At 36.5% G+C, this 18,223-nt stretch overlaps 1 protein-coding gene across 3 annotated transcripts in view; it reads right to left on the bottom strand.

Annotated features, from left to right (window-relative positions):
* Nucleotides 1-18,223, bottom strand: part of cbfa2t2 (CBFA2/RUNX1 partner transcriptional co-repressor 2) — a 67,315-nt gene that overhangs the window by 19,122 nt on the left and 29,970 nt on the right. For all 3 annotated transcript variants that reach the window (XM_067458755.1, XM_067458756.1, XM_067458757.1), the window contains exons 2-4: nucleotides 7,194-7,337; nucleotides 4,356-4,597; nucleotides 4,183-4,272 (exon numbers count right to left, since the gene is read on the bottom strand). In XM_067458755.1, coding sequence (XP_067314856.1) covers nucleotides 4,183-4,272; nucleotides 4,356-4,597; nucleotides 7,194-7,337 — 476 coding nt within the window. The remainder of the gene's footprint in view (nucleotides 1-4,182; nucleotides 4,273-4,355; nucleotides 4,598-7,193; nucleotides 7,338-18,223) is intronic.

Below are 18,223 nucleotides of genomic sequence, written 5' to 3'. Positions count from 1 at the left end.
AGGAGCCACGACGCGGATGAAAACTCAAAGCAGCCTGCGCCCGAGGCATCTGCTCAGCGTCACTGCGTGTTCTGCTCGCTGTTAAAGCTGCAGACCGCCAGTTTCACCAACATCTCGTCAAAATAGTCCATAAATCTTTCATATGAAAACACTTCAGCCACAGGCGGATGAGAAACAATCGCCAAGATGAAACAAAACAGACCCGTTTCTCATATGATGAGCATGTGAGTTTGATTACTGACGTGAACATATGAAGGATATCAGACTGCTCTGTTTAAACATCTGGCACACACAAGGGGAAAATACACTATACACAAATACACACCGCAGAAATTAATACACATCTCTTTCTCTCAGTAAAGGCTCGGACACACAAAGCCAACGTCAAAGAATCAGCGGCCACCAAAGCTTAACCCTCATACTTCTGCTTAATTTTTTAACATTTCATATCATTTTGATATTTTTTTCTATTTTTTAATGCATTTTTATTTTAGATCTTTTGTTATTTTATTGACCGTTAAATGACTCAATTTGATTAATAAATAATATAACCTAAGCACATTCTTTCAAACTAAATTCTAAATAACTTGCAATTTCATGCATAACCCTGTTAATTCAGCTCAGAATAGCTCACATTGGGTGTCTCTGCCGACCTCTTGTGGGAAAATTATGATACAAGATGATATTTGATGACTCTTATAGCTCTTATGGAGAGAATGAGCTGTTCCTCTAATCCTAAAGTCAGTCTATCTTCAGAACGCTTTCAGATACAGATTATAAAATATATTTTTGGTAACATTTTAACATTTTAGTTTGAATTGAGCATTTTTAAGTTTTTCTGTTTACATTCGTTCCTAAGGGAGTCAAATTGACCCATGAGGGACTGATTTGTTCCTTTTTTCTTATTTATACACATAAACTTCTTGAATCGAGTACGTTTTTTGTGTATTGGGGGTTCAAGTGCGACAAAATGTCATGGACCACTTCAATGAACAATCAACTTTAAAAATAAATAAATAAATAAGGAAAAGGAAAAGGAAAGGATGAGAAAATATGCATGTGCTTGTTAGGAGACGACGATCAGCAGGAATCAATAGTCTATATTCATCATTCAAAAAGGGAAACCAAGGCTGCATCCGAAATCACATTCTTGAGTAGGCATTTATTTTGAACAAGTGATTACTTCACAACCACTAAAAAGTAGTATTAGACTGTAATCCTGACATACTACATTCGCCATGTTGTCATTATCACATGACCAACCAGCGTCTCTGCCCTTCATAAATCCTCTCCTGTGGCCTCATGGGATTGTAAAGTGTCCATCAAATGCACACTTTTATAGGTGCCCCGGTTCCACCTGACCAAGTGTCGAGGTGTCCATGAGCAAGACACCTAACCCCAGCTGCTCCCGACGAGCTGATGGTGCCTTACATGACTGACATCGCCGTCGGTGTATGAATGGGTGAATGTGAGGCAAAAATGTAAAGCACTTTGGATGGCCATAGGGTCTGTTTAAAAGCGCTGTATAAATGCAGTCCATAGGTCATCTGGGAGCTTTTTACCTACTCTTTTTATGACTCCTGTGAATTCGGACATACTTCTTGTCATGCTGTTTTTGGCCTATTATACAGTAGGGAAGCATGTGATTCTGGATGCAGCCCAAGACAAGACTACCCAATAAAGAACATAAACAAAGCACCGCTTGCCTTCCATTTTGAATATCAATCATGCTGATCATTTTCTTCATTCCAGGCGGCTCGTGTTGTTATGGAAATACTTGAGCACTGGAATGTTCAGAAGTAAAATTAGACTTTTTTTTATTCTTGTGCCATGACTCGTTCACAAATAGTCAAATTTATAATAAGTCTGATATTCTAATTTATGATTTATATAGAAATTGATGGGATTCTCTCTGAGGAAACAATTATTAATAATGATTAGAGTCTAAAAGTAAACTGTTCAAGGTCTATATCAAGGTAGGGGATTGTGTAATATCGATCCGAACGGCTGTTAATTATTTCGGATGTGTCCTTGGCAATGATTTAAGTAATGCTGTGAAAACTTTAGGTAAGATTAATGCTAGAATTTTTTGCCAGATATGTTCCTTTTCTGGATAAACAATTTAAAAGGACTTGCATCATGTTTAATGCAATGTAATTTTGAGTATGCATTTCTTTAATGTCTGATTTGTCTTTTGGATAAGTTAGAGAAAGGCTGGTTTTAGGTTTTAGTAGTTTTACACATGCTGATGTATCCCGTTTTAGGCATATTGATTTATTACCCATAGAAAGCAGAATAGCACATTTTAAACTAAAAATACACACGATAATCAATAAAAGAGCTCCTCCATATTTTAATACATATTTCTCTAGGGTAAGTAAGAAACATTGTTAGAAAACTAGGCAAAGATATATCATTAGCCGTTTTAAAACTAGGTATGGTCACAGGTGTTTTGAACGGGGGCTCAAGAATGGAATAAGTATTTTAAATATGGCTAGTTTTAGTTCAAATGTGGTTTAGTGATGAATTTGTATTAGTAAATGGTGTTTAATCGTGATTAAATAAAGCATGGATAAATGCAGCTGTCTCTGTGCTTTGTATTAAATGACACAAATGCCTCTGATTTTAGTCATATTTACTGATAATAATCACGGTATAATTCAGTTCTGGTGATAATCATAACAACTCTGTGTTCACAGAATGAATTAAACATGATACCCGAAGAAAAGGGTCTGGAATGCTTTAAAAGGTTTTCTAAACGAGGACAAGAATCTCTAGTTTTTATTACAAGTACGACAAACATCTCTGTTCATGATTAACTTCGCCCTGCTCTCACATATGCCGCCTGTCATTCCCGTTCTGTTGTTTTGCTCCGGCAAATATTCCCGGACAACTGTGTTAACCGCTGCCGAGCTCCATATGCTGCGCAGGCCCCGTAAAACAACCTGCAGCGGTTTATAGTCGTGTTTCACACTTCCGACCGCCTGGAATTCTCGGAAGTCTCCATAAATTACCAAAGGAAATATAAGATACCTTCCACTTTCTCGGTTCAGCATCCCTTTTCTCACACAGCTGTTTTATCACTAATATCACCAGCTACTGTTTCATTGTCTTTTTTGAGTTAAAACAGGGAACACTCTCTCAACTTTGCCTAACATTCTAGCAACGTTCTCCCAAAGTTCTTCCAGTAAGACCTTTTTAAGACCATTTAAAGAACATGTAAGGAAAAAATTGATGTTCCCTAAATGTAAACGTCTTATCACACAGTGAGTTGTATTAGTGACACTTTAAAGTTTGAACATAACAGATCTCCATAACTCTTTAAAAAGCTATTGAAAAAAAAATTGCATAAAGTTTAAGATAAGAAATCTTGGGAATGATTTAAACAAGAACAAATATCTGCCAATGGGTTGATAAAAATCTATTTAATTCAAAAGCAAGAAATGTTCATACCCGATGACAGATATTTGTTCTTGTCTTAAGCGTGAAACAACACTTGATTTTTTCATTTTGCATGTCATTAATTGTGTCTTGATCTAAGGATGTTTTGAATTTGTGCTGGAAAAGAAAAATCCGGAGGAAGAACATAATTTTTTGCAGTGCATGCAATTAAATTTAGGGTCCTATGAAATCTTTGAAATAACATGAGGGCGAGTACATGACAGAATTTTCATTTTTGCGTGACCTGTCCCTTTATGTTCCTTTCATCCAAAATTTGACAAACTCCGTGATATTCCACATTATACAGTAAATTCCATTTTTATGAATAAATTCTACAATTTCATCCAAATTTCCTGCATCACAGAAATCATAGGGCCCTAATTTAATGCCATGATGTTGAATTTAACTAATTGGTACAATTTAAGACATTTTTTAAGGCCTTAAATTATGGAAGGTCAAATTAAGACTGGTGTTAATAGAACGTTTGTTTTCTAGTAAGTTATCCGGTCTTTATTTATGTTCTTAAAACATTAACAGAAATACATTATTTCTAGATCATTCACGAAATGTTTTTTTTTTTTTTAACGTTACAAAATGTTCAGAGATACAAAGGAATATTTCCTTAAACTTGGTTTTTGAGACATTTAAAAAAAACTACATTCATTTTTCATAACTTAATAGTAATTTGTTCGCTGGGATACGACACAAGGCTGAGTAAATGACGATTTATTGGCCATCTACCTTTAGGAATGGAATGACGAACGGCCTCAGGGGGAAGTTTGTGGCTTCTTGCAGTCTGGAGTGAAACTCTTCAATGGTGACGGTGGAATTCTGTGGGAAAAGAGACACATTTCTAGTTAACTCGCTCCACATATGACTGAACTCTGCTCATGCTAACATGCACGCAGACGTACCACTAAAGCGAGCACCAGGTTTCGGACGCTCTCTCCGATCTCGGGCGAGATGTCGTTGCCGAATTGCTGCAGCGTGGTGAGGAAGCGCTTCAGTTTGCTCAGCTGGCGCGCGCCGCAGGTGGCCGGAAGCTGCTGATTGGCCAGAGAGGAGGAAGATGATGAGGACGGGCCGTTGCTATAGCGCTGAGGCGGCGATGGAACGGCGTTGAGCATCGGCGGGGAATGATTCATCCCATTGGTCACTGCACAAAACAGACAATGCAGATACAATGTAAGAAATTATCTGGAAACACTATCGGGTTTTAGGGTTATTTATAGTTTTAAATTTAAAAATAAAATAAAAAAATGATATGAGCTTTTATTTTGTTTTCAGTTTTTAATTTTACTATTTAGGTTTAGGTTATTAATTTTTTTTCAGTTTTAGTTTTTATTTATCTCCAGTTATTTATTTTAGTGCTTCAATTTAAAGCTACACTACTTTTTTAGTTTATTCTTAGCTAAAAACACATATATTTCTCAGTTCTTTCAAAAATATATGTGCTCATTAATGTATATTTACTTCTTTCAAGTAATAAAGTATTCTCGTAAGTTTATAATATGCCATTGAAAATACATACGGGTGAGGGGTTCGAATGCCGGTCGCCATGCTGCCTGTCACAATTCATCAGTGTGAGTGCCCGTGATCACCACCAGAGGGCACTCCACCACAGACTGTCACTCCATCACAAACTACATTACCCATAATCCTTTCCCCGGACTCATTAGCACTCACTGTTTACACCTGTGTCTCATCACCTCATTACCTCTGCCTATATATACCTGGTTATCTCTGTCATTCATTGCGAAGTCTTGTTTAGTGTCACAACTGCATTTCTGAGCGTTTCCCTGGTTTCATGTATCTTGGTCTTTGATTTCGTGCCTTCTCTGTGGATTACCCTTTTGCCTGTTCCTTCTGTTTTGTTTGCCTTTTCGGACTGCTTGCCTGTGTATGACCTTTTGCGTGTTTTATGGACTATGACTTTGGATTACCTGCGTTTGGCTCTCCAACCCTTCTGTCTCAGAGCAGTTCGTAACATTGCCCCTCCATCTTGAAAGTACAGTAGCCAAAGAGGGACATACTCGTAAATTCAAGCTTCGCCTTTCGCGTTTTAACACTCGATGGCACCGTGTCGAATGTGAAGAGGGGGATTGCCGTGTTAATCTTGGACTAAATTGGCCACCGTAGGAGTTAAAACGAAATCAGAATTGAGAGGAACAGAAACTAATATTCACTGGATGGTCATATACCTTTACACCGCTAGATGGGGGAAAATATCACACAGTGGAGCTTTAAACTTATTTCAGGTAGATTTAATCAATTTCAGATTTTTTGTTTAAATTTAACATGTCATAAGCACATGTAACACATTTAACAGATAACACATTTTTTTAAATATTTTCTAATGATAATAACCCTGTTTTTTGCCACATAAATGATCCTATAATCTCAAAAGAATTTCTGAAATATTGCAACCATAAATGCAACACATCAAGCCACAGTTTTACTAGTTTACCAATCAGTAATCATAAACAAAGACTCTTTCTTTCAGCAGACACCCTGTTCTCTACACACTTTTGCTATAGTTTCTGTACTGCCCTGGTTTGCTCCTGTGGGGGAAAATCACTTTGTTCTCATTAAGTTGTTTTGCATAAATGTATGCTTAATAATTAAATACAAAAGCACTTAAAGTATGTACAGGGAACGTTTTGAGTATGTACCAGTATTGGGACATCCAATCGCACATACACAAAGGTTGTCGTCACATGTTGTTGTGTAAGTACTAAATTGCATTGGAATATTTTTTGTTGTTGTTGTTCAATATGCATTTGATAACTAAAGCTTAAGTATCTGATTCATCAGCTTTTAATAAAGACTAGGTGATTTCCTAGGTAGATATTGACTTGGTACTATATTAGAGTGAAGCACAGGCAAAGCAGTGGTATCACACCATTCATGTACTGTATGAAAAATAGGTTGTGTTGCGTGATAGCTCTGCTTCGCCTGTGCTTCACCCTAATATAGTCTCAAGTTAATATCTGCCTAGGAAATCGTCTAGTCTTAATCTGCATCGCTATTTGTACTCGTTGTGAATACGCAGACCACAAGTAATTAGGTGTTTTTTTTTTTTTTGGATCACTTTTACTCGGGACATGCTAGCTGGCAACATAGGACTCCATTCATTATGCTAAGCTAAGCTAGCGGCGACCCTGCCAAACTAAAACACTGCATGCACTGAGACAAAAATGCATTTGCCCACATATCTAAATGTAGGAAAGACGTTGAATAAGCCCTATTTCTAAAAACGCTTGAGTGTTCCCTTAAGTAGAAAGCTTTATCATTAGGAGGGAATACTTCTCAGTATACACTACCAAATAAAAATAGTACACAGATCTTCCACAATGAAAATCTCAAACAACTAGTATGCCACACATGACTTAAAGGGTTAGTTCACCCAAAAATGAAATTTAATTCATTAACTCCTCGCCCCAATGTCGTTCCACACCCGTGATGTTTTTATTCCCTTTCTGGACATGGACAGTATAGTGTGCATACACTTGCATACGCTCTCAGACTAAATATAAAATATCTTAAACTGTGTGTGAAGATGAACGGAGGTCTTACGGGTGTGGAACGACATTAGGGGGAGGAGTTAATGACATCAATGAAGCCTTAATCTGCAATCATTTGGTTTATTCATCACTCTGGAAATGGAAGGTCAAGTGAAACACAATTGCATGCAGGCATCCTATGGGACACACTAATGCCACGGTAACAGCACAGGTTCGGCGGAGTCTCACATGCTGTGGTGGAGAAGGCGGCCGGACGAGGTCCGCTGGGGTTGATGGAGGGCAGAGGGGGCATGGCGGAGACGGTTGGTCTAGAATGAGTCTTTCCATCCACTGGGGATCCGGGCATGGCAGGAACGTTCTTCTCTGCACTGTCTGAAAAACAGAGCCAGAGACAATGAGCTGGAGATTGACACATCAGTTATTATCTGTGTAAGTTGTTTGCTCATGTCGCGATTTTCATTAAAACCCAATAAGAACATTTCTGATCTCATTCAGTCTGATATTAAAATCACAGAAAGAACTGGATCCTCTCATTTCTGAACCGTTTCCATCTTGTGTGTGTGGGCGTTCATCGTTTATTAGAGCTGCACGATTCTGGATAGACTGACAATCACTGTTTTTTTGGTTTCTAATAGAGATCATGATTCTAAACAGACACCGAAACAAAATAACATTTAGGGGTTCTGACAAAATATTATTTGATATTTAAGAGAATATATATATATACATTATTTTTTTGATTGAGTGAATGATTCAATGACTCACTCATAAATACTTCACTTGTTTCATTACTGGATGAATCAGTTTTTTTGAACAAATCTCTTGAATGAATGATTCAATGACTCACTCATAAAGACTTCACTTGTTTCATTACTGGATGAACCAGTGTTTTTAAACGAATCTCTTGAATGAATGATTCAATGACTCACTCATACATACTTCACTTGTTTCATTACTGGATGAATCAGTGTTTTTAAACGAATCTCTTGAATGAATGATTCAATGACTCACTCATACATACTTCACTTGTTTCATTACTGGATGAATCAGCGTTTTTAAACGAATCTCTTGAATGAATGATTCAATGACTCACTCATAAAGACTTCACTTGTTTCATTACTGGATGAACCAGTGTTTTTAAACGAATCTCTTGAATGAATGATTCAATGACTCACTCATAAAGACTTCACTTGTTTCATTACTGGATGAATCGGTGTTTTTAAACAAATCTCTTGAATGAATGATTCAATGACTCACTCATAAAAACTTCACTTGTTTCGTTACTGGATGAATCAGCGTTTTTAAACGAATCTCTTGAATGAATGATTCAATGACTCACTCATAAAGACTTCACTTGTTTCATTACTGGATGAATCAGTGTTTTTAAACGAATCTCTTGAATGAATGATTCAATGACTCACTCATAAATACTTCACTTGTTTCATTACTGGATGAATTAGCATCTTAGAACAAATCTCTTGAATGAATGATTCAATGATTCACTCACTCTTTCACTCAAAGTATTCACTCATAAATACGTCACTTGTTTTATGTATGAATATTTTTTTTAACAAATCTTTTGAACAAAACGACATTATTTCAGTCACAGTCACTCGTCGCCTAAGTTATTTGAACTGCCGCATTACTTTCTAAAGGTGATTCGCTCATTCTGAGCGCTACCATAGACAGTGTTTATATCCAAACTATGAACTTTTATCCCAGTAAAATCCCTGTCATTTAGGAATAAGTGAATTGAGATTGTGATCTATCGTTTACACAATCATTAACAGAAGCACAAATGCAAATGAATGCAAATGAATGCAATTCATGTTTAAAGAGACTTCAACAATCCAATTGAGCAAAAAAAAAACCTCTAAAAGTGGCATACATTTCTAATCTCAGCCCTCACACCCTTACTAAACCCATCATCTCCTTTCTGGTGCACACCAGATGTTTTTTGCCCTTGTTTAAGATCCGTGGAGTCTCGACAGCTGAAGTGCAAATGAACCAGGTTTTGTCCTCGTGAAAGAAAGGGTGATCATTGATGCCGCTTAAGAATGGAGAATCGGGCCATTTCACGCTTGCTAACTAGGCTTTACAAAAGCCGTCAAGGGCTAAACGCATACTTTCTGCGTTTGAATGGACCACCAGGCCCAAAAGTCGTAGATCAGAGGTGCTGTTGTTCTGAAAGAGCCGTGAGAGAAGCTATCGGCCTCATTTCGAGTATATCAGACCGCTGGAAATGCTTTTACAAAGGCGGCTAATAGACCCACACAGATCGAGTTGTCAAAGGTCATGAAACGCTTCTTACCAGACGACTTTTCATGGATGGACGGGGCTTCTCTGGCTGAAAAGCGTGTTTTGTTTAATGTTTATTCATGGGAAACTAATGCAGTGAATGCGTTTCTCCGTGAGGGATTACGCCGTATAGTTTTTTAAATGGGGCTCTCCACTTAACAATGAAAAGTAAGGCGGCTTTTAATGGGATTGTTATAGCGCTCCATTCTTCGTTTCATTGCAGCCGCGATAAACAGACGACATATTGAACGAGTCTGACACATAGCAGAAGAGTCGAGCGCAATCTGTGTACAGAAATCCTGTTAAACGAGGTGTCAGATATATTTAATGAGCTATTATGCTGATTGTGTCTGTTTATATACTTATAACTACTGCAAAATGTGCATTTACAACTCTATGAGAGTTGTGTAGTGCATTACATTTAAAAAAAAAGAAACTTGTTAGAAATGTACATAAAATAGAAATCATGATTCTGCATGGAAATGGAAAAAAATATTTTTTTTGCACTGTGTTCTGCAGGTTAAGCTCATATAAAAAAAGACATTTCACGTTTCAAAAGGAGCTGCCTTACATTTTTTAAATTGGATGTTAATTAATTTAAACTTTAATTACAGTTAGCTAACTTAAAAAAATTATTGAATGTTATATAACTTATAAAAAAAGTTGAAAATTGCTTAACTTATTTTGATGAGTTAAAGTAATGCAAAAACATGTCAATTTATTGATCATGTCATTTTCTACAGTATATGCTCTATATGTATTTAAATACATCAAATTCAAATAAACAATATAAAAAATTAATATAAAATAATATGACTATATATATATAAATATTCTATTATATATAAGTGCTGTCAAAATTAATCGTATCCAAACTAAAAGTTCATGTTAACATATTATATGTGTTTTATGTATATATAAATACACACTCATTCATGTATTTAAGAAATATTAGCATGCACTCTGTGTATATATTTATAAAATTAAAATATATTATATATAAATATGTACTATCAAATATTTAATTTATGCATAATTTTTTTCTACTTATTTTTACATTGCATTTACTTAAATAATTTGCATCTGACACTTTAGGTATATCACTTTCATAAACGTGATGAATTATTTTATCAAATAAACTGTAGAAGGATAAATGCATTGCTTTCTGCGGTTTAAGACTCGTTACTGCAATTAATCTCATACAATAAAAATAAATATGACAAATGTTGACATGGTTAAATTAATGGGATTTGAATATTTTCAAATGAAAATTATATTTTGCATAAAGAAAACCGAATGAAGGACGACAGGATTTGTATCGACGTTTCATTGAATCTCGTTGTCTTTTATCGTGACTGTGAGACTCAAACACACTCCTCATCTTAACGCACTAATGGAAAGCGCCGCAGTCACAGGTGCGACACACTTTCACACACTCAAACACAAACACACAGACAAATCTTGTGGTTTGTGAGCGCACCTGAGCCCCGCTTCGGGTCCTTCAGGCTGCCCCTCTTAATGCCTGACTGAAAAATCACATGCCATCTTTTTTTTGCTTTCCACGTACACCTGTTTCCCTCAGGAGGCAGGAAGTGGGAACACGGGAAGGTTTGGGAGAAATAGGAAGCTCCGCCATTTGGGTTTGTGCCACACCGTAGGATGTACACAAGCCCGTCTGTCAGCGGAGATTATCATCACACCTGTGGAGAACTACAGCTTCACTTCTCAACGACAACACAGAGTTTCACCAGAAACTACAGATACGACACTTTAAAGACCTTTGAGTCCGATTACAGATCCAGATCTCGCCAGACTGATCGGGCAGATTTGGCAATTTTGAGATGATCAATAAAGCCAGCTTTGTTGAAATATTAATTAATTTTTTTTGTACATTTTCTTGCATGTAAATATTGTGTAAAATAAACATTCATATAATTTTACACTGAAAAGAAAATCTTGTCAGTTCAACTTAGAAAATGTATGTCACGTGATAACGTCTACAATAACTTTTTTGACATGAAATAAATAATTTAAGATGGTTGACTATAACTGAGTTCATCCAACCTAAAAAAACAAGACTTAATTATTTATAATCAATTATAATATAATCGTTTTTGTCTTGATGAAAGTCCTAAATCTAAATACAATCAATTAATAATTTTAATTAAAACATTTGCACACACAATTTAATTTAGTTCTTTCAAAATAAATCAGTTTAGCTGCTGTAAAAAATGATATGACCAATAATTAATTAATTAATGACCACAGATGTTTTTACATGGCTTTAACTCATCAAAATAAGTTCAAAACTTCAAAAAAAAAGTTCAAATTTTTTTTTTTTATAAAGGATTCAACTCATTTTTTAAACAAGTTTAAGGTCTTTTAAGTTGAAAGAACTTTAACATCCTAGTTGATTGTACTTAAAAATTTAAGGCAGCAACTTTGTTTACAGTGTAGTCATTACATTAGTCCAATATTTATTTATTTTTAAAGTTTTTGTATCTTACCACATGACATAGTTGAAGTTGAATTGACAAGACTTTTTTGTCAGTGTCATATCATTACATTAGCATTATACTGACGGCTCTTCCAAATTGTATTTGTTTGCATAACATGCATAAAATATGCATAAATGCAAAAACTGTTTTATTTATGCATTTATGCATATGTTATGCATGTATGCATATTTATGCATAACAAAAACAAAAAAATGAAGGCTTATAAAAACGTGTCTTTTTTTTGCAGTCTCGGGGACATATGGCGAGTTTGGAGACTTTGGTTATCAGTCAGTGAAATGAAAACCCTGCCTTCATCTGAGTCCAGCACACACACACACACACACTTCCTCCTGCAGCGAACGCACAGCTGTGGTGTGGATCCGTGTGGAAGAGCACACGGCTCTGTTAGCTCTGAGATATCCGTGCGGATCAATATTGATCTGCGAACAGCAAGCGAGCAGCTTCCTCTGACTGCCACCTGTTCCTGTCCGTCTCACACTCATAAAGCTCTCACACACACACAGATGAGAAACTCATCACCGCTGTTAAACTCATCACAGCCGTTAAAGGGTTAGTTCACACAAAAATGAACTTTATGTCACTGACTCCTCTCCCTAATGTCGTTCCACACCCGTAAGACCTCCGTTCATCTTCACACACAGTTTAAGATATTTTATATTTAGTCCGAGAGCGTATGCAAGTGTATGCACACTATACTGTCCATGTCCAGAAAGGGAATAAAAACATCATCACAGTAGTCCATATGAGACATCAGTGGGTTAATTAGAGTCTCTTGAAGCATCAGAAATACATTTGGGTCCAAAAATAACAAAAACTACGACTTTATTCAGCATTGGCTTCTCTTCCGCGTTTGTGTTCAATCCTCAAATAAAGATTCAAACGGTTATGAATCAGCGAATTGATTCATGATTCGGATCGCCAATGTCACGTGATTTCAGCAGAGGTGGACAGTAACTAAGCACATTTACTTGAGTACTGTACTTAAGTACACTTTTTGAGGATCTGTACTTTACTTGAGTATTATTTTTTTCTGGAAACTTATGACTTTTACTACATTTGAGGCAAATATCGTTCTTTTTACTCCACTACATTTCTATCAAGGTCCTCAAAGTCGAAAGTCGTTTCTGTCGCAGCTTTGAGAGTCGGTGGATGATTTTTTTTCTTCTTTAAAGGTGTTTGGGTTTTTGCAGAAAGCCTTTCAGGAATCACTCTTGTAGAGTCTCGTGAAGTTCAATGATTTCACAGCATTTATTAAACACTGATTTATAAACAAAGTTGATTCTGTCTTCAGTGAAGGTGAACAGTGTGAGAATATCAGATGTGTATCAGTGTATTGGATCCGTGCATTCGGCCTTAAAGTGACAGCACTTTATAAAGAGCTTTGTAACTTATATACAAGTATTTAAATGAGTTTAAGTTAGTCGTCTGCTAGTGTGTCAGATGGAGCGTCACTGACTGGCTTAAACCATGATGGCATAATGTGCATTTATACAACAATAATACAATAATGCGTTGACATAAAAAAGGAAATTTACTTTTGATACTTAAGTACTTTTGAAAACAAATACTTCGGTACTTTGACTTAAGTAAAAATCAGTTTTTACAACTTTCACTTGTAACGGCGTAATATCTGACCAGTAGTACTGTTACTTTTACTCCAGTAATGAAGTTGTGTACTTTGTCCACCTGTGGATTTCAGCAGTTTGGCACGTGATCCGAATCATGAATCAATACGCTGCTCAGATATTAAAGCACCGCAGAGAACATGTGCACTGCTAACATAAAGTCCATAATGCAAAACAATTGCAAAATATGTTCTTGTTCAACTCACTTTTTTTCTACTATCATTATATTAAATTATGATGTACCACCAATCAACTATTATAAACATTTGACATTCATCTCTCCAGAATATTTGATACTCATTGGTCAGTTAATGCATTAATGCGCAATCAGTTAATCCATCCATCCATCCATCCCCTATATATCCATCTATATATCTATTGATCCTCTATCTATCCATCCCCTATATATCCATCTATATATCTATTGATCCTCTATCTATCCATCTATCTATCTATCTATTGATCCCCTATCTATCCATCTATCCATCTATTGATCCTCTATCTATCCATCTATCTATCTATCTATCTATCTATTGATCCCCTATCTATCCATCTATCTATCTATCCATCTATCTATCTATCCATCTATCTATCCATCTATCTATCCATCTATCTATCTATCGATCCTCTATCTATCCATCCCCTATATATCCATTTATCTATCTATCGATCCTCTGTCTATCCATCCATCCACTATCTATCTATCTATCTATCTATCTATCTATCTATCTATCTATCTATCTATCTATCTATCTATCTATCTATCTATCTATCTATCTATCTATCTATCCATCCCCTATATATCCATCTATCTATCTATCTATCTATCCATCCCCTATATATCCATCTATCTATCTATCCATCCATCATCCCCTATATATCCATCTATCTATCTATCTATCGATCCTCTGTCTATCATCCATCCATCCATCCCCTATCCATCTCCATCCATCCATTCTCTATCTATCCATTCCTTATCCATCCATCTATCTGTTGAATGCTGCATCCTGTTTGTTGCCTCAATTGAAATTTTATTCAAATTCAGGAATTGATTTGGATTTTCAAAGGCATTCTCAATGAATGTCCATATCTTGAATCTATGATGAAACATTAGGAACTGTTTGATGCAACTAATGGTTCTTCATAAGGTTTCTGACTAAGATGGATATGCATACATCACTGATTTCCCCTAAAACATCTCATTTGGTTGTGAATGAATGTGCCGACTCTGAGAATATAACCAAACCCATCTGAAAGAGGTTTACTCCCCCAAAACGTTAAACATCGAGGCACACAGAGGTGATTTAAAAGCCCGGCCTGTCTTTGTTTAAAATGATATATGAATTCCCATTAAAAGCGCTTCAATGCGGCCACGCCGAGTGTTTAGAAATCACTTAAAGAGATCGGGACAATAGAGAGAGAGAGAGAGAGAGAGAGAGAGAGAGAGAGAGAGAGAGAGAGAGAGAGAGAGAGAGAGAGAGAGAGAGAGAGAGAGAGAGAGAGAGAGAGAGAGAGAGAGAGAGAGAGAGAGAGAGAGAAAGAGAGAAAGAGAAAGAGAGAGAGAGAGAGAGAGAGAGAAAGAGAAAGAGAGAGAGAGAGACCAGCACGGACACAAAAGGGTTAAGCTATCAGATCATTATGTGTGTGAGAGAAAGACAGAAAGAGAAAGAGCTGGGACGGATGTTTCTGTCCCTCCCCCCTCCGTCTCCTTCTGTTCTTCCACCATATGGAGCTGATGGGGGTGCGAGCGGACAGCTGGAGTCTCCAACAGTCACCTGTGTCCAAATCCACCGCAGAAGAAAAATCTCCTCAACAGTTTCTAGATATTAATGAGAGCAAACGGAGATATTCTGCTCCGGATTCAGCAGAGATTCTTAACAACACAACTCTGCTTCAGGAATATTTTATTCTTAAAAAGAATATTCTACAAAATGATTAATTGCTAATTGAAGTTAGCATAAACTCCAACTTGATAAATGTCCATTCTTCCATCCATCCATCCATCTATATGACAGTCCATCCATCCATCAATCTATGTCTATCTTCCCATCCGTCCAACATTCATCCATCCATCCATCCATCCATCCATCTCATCCACCCACCTTTCATATATCCATCCATCAAATCTCATCCATCCACCTTTCATCCATTCATCCATCCATCAATCTATATGTCTATCTTTCCATCCATCCATCTCATCCGTCCAACTTTCATCCATTCATCCATCAATCAATCTATATCTATATGTCTACCTTTCCATCCATCCACTCTTCATCCATCCATCCATCCATCATTCATCGATCGATCGATCCATCCTTCATCCATAAATCCATCCATCCATCCCTCCATCCATCCATCCATCTGTCTGTTCACTCATCCATCCATTTGCCCATCCTTCATCTATCCATCTGTCTGTCCATCCATCCATCCGTCCATCCTTCATCCATCCCTCCATATGTCCATGCCTTCATCCATCATTCATCCCTCATCCACACAGCCATCCATCTATCTGTCCATCCATTCGTCCATCATTCATCATTCATCCCTCATCCACACAGCCATCCATCTATCTGTCCATCCATTCGTCCATCCTTCATCCATTCATCCTTCATCCATCCGTAAATCCTCCATCCATCATTCATCCGTCCATCTATCATTTGTCTGTCTGTGTCTTCCATCCATCCGTTTATCTATCTGCATACTAAAAAGTATAAATTTCTAGGAATTTAATTTAATTTTACTTAAACAAATTCCTATTGCAATTCTGCATCCTATTTGTCTCCTCAATTAAAATTGTATTCAAATTCAGGAATTGTTCAGGTTTTTTAAATTGATTTCTGGATCTAAATCAACTCCATAATGAAACCCAGTTTGATGCAACTCAAGAACCTTTACAGTCTTTACAAGATTTATGACAAGAATATGGATATGCATATATGAGTGATTTTTCCTAAAACATCTTATGAAAATAAACTGATGGTTGATTTGGTTGTGAGTACATGAGCTGAGTGACACTGAGGCAGAGTCGATGTAAAAGCCTGGCCTCTCTTTGTTTAAAACAATATAATAATTGGGTTGTGTCCATTTAATTGCTGTAATTGCATATAAATAATACATATTACTTCTGTGCTCGAGTAACCCCAATGATCATGACCAACCTTCATTTACATGATCATAAATGATGATTGGTCATGATTATGCATGTGATGTGACTTTATGGTGAAAAAAATAGGATGTTTTTAAGAAAATATTCGTTACAAATGGACTTTCCAGACACTAATACTAAATGCAAATAATAAAATGCATAAAACGATCTCCGATAGCTGCCCTCAAATCTCAATGTGAACTCAAAAGCTCTGTATCCTTACTGACAACTCGTCTCATTTAAAGATATTATGGAGAAATATATGACAAAGTTGGAGAATCATAAGTGAAATAACCCCATTGGGTCTCCTGAGCTCATCTGAGCAATAAAGTTCCTGTGGGGAGGAAAAGAGGAACAGAGGAGTTTGACAGGAGGAGAGAGAGGCGGAGGGCGAGTTAAAGAAAGGAAGGCAAAACAAAAGCTGCACCTGGTGCCTATCAGTCCACACACACACACACACACACACACACATCTGCTGCTCTCTCTCTCTCTCTCTCTCTCTCTCTCTCTCAGCACATGCAACAGGTTGAAGCCTCGTGTCTCCTGACAGCAGAGCGAATGACAGACAGTCACTGCACGTTAAATCCTCTCAGCTTTTCAATTAAAACATCACGTCCTGACCCTGAGCTCATCAACGCCACTCACTTTAACTTCATTTATCGGCTCAGCCGCACTGACCTGCCAAACTCACGCAGATTATTCAAATCTCACCCGTGCAGAAACCGGACACCGATTTATTGGCGCATTCATCTCTTTAGAGGTTATTCATTTAGCATCTGAAGATCTTACAGAAGCAGACTTTAAGTTTGGGGTCGGTCAGATTTTTTACTGTTTTTGGAAGAAGTCTCTTCTGCTCACCAAGGCTGCATTTATATGATCAAAATACAGTAAAATATATGAAATATAATTAAAATGTAGATCATCTGTGAATATATAGTAAAGTGTGATTTATTCCTGTGATCAAAGCTGAATTTATCATCATTACTCCAGTCTTCAGTGTCACTGATCCTTCACTAATCATTCTCAGATGAGGATCTGACGCTCAACACACATTTATGATTATCAATATTTCATATTTTTGTGGAAACTGTGATACATTTTATTTTTCAGGATTCTTTAATGAATAAAAAGTTAAAAAGAACAATGTTTATTTGAAATAGAAATGTTTTGTAACATTATAAACGTCTTTACTGTCACTTTTGATCAATTGAACGCATCCCTGCTGAATAAAAGTCTTAAGCTCTTGAAGACCCTAAACTTTTGAATATGAACAAAGTATGAATATTGTAAACCCAAATTTTGAACTTTGCTTGACTTGTTTCCATATTACTCTGACAAAACCAGTCTTATGGTACACAATACCATGGTATTTTTGTAGGTTAAAGACTGAAATACTACAGTGATGTGAATTTCAGTCCCATTATAAATAAATTCTGACAGAATGATGTTCTGTATAGATCTTGATCTGAGGATATTTTGCACAAAATGTATTTCCTTTATAAGTATTATTTTACAATACAAACAAAATGCATTGACTTGTGGATGTAGGTGCCTGTATGTCAGACTGCATTTACAGCTTGTTTTTGTTTGATATGGATTTCACACACACACACACACACACACACACACACACACACAAACACTTAGATGCACAATGGCATAATTAAGTGA

The sequence above is a fragment of the Pseudorasbora parva genome, chromosome 12, assembly GCF_024679245.1.
Source record: "Pseudorasbora parva isolate DD20220531a chromosome 12, ASM2467924v1, whole genome shotgun sequence".
Taxonomy (NCBI): Eukaryota; Metazoa; Chordata; class Actinopteri; order Cypriniformes; family Gobionidae; genus Pseudorasbora; species Pseudorasbora parva.
This window is presented reverse-complemented; position numbering and strand designations above follow the sequence as displayed.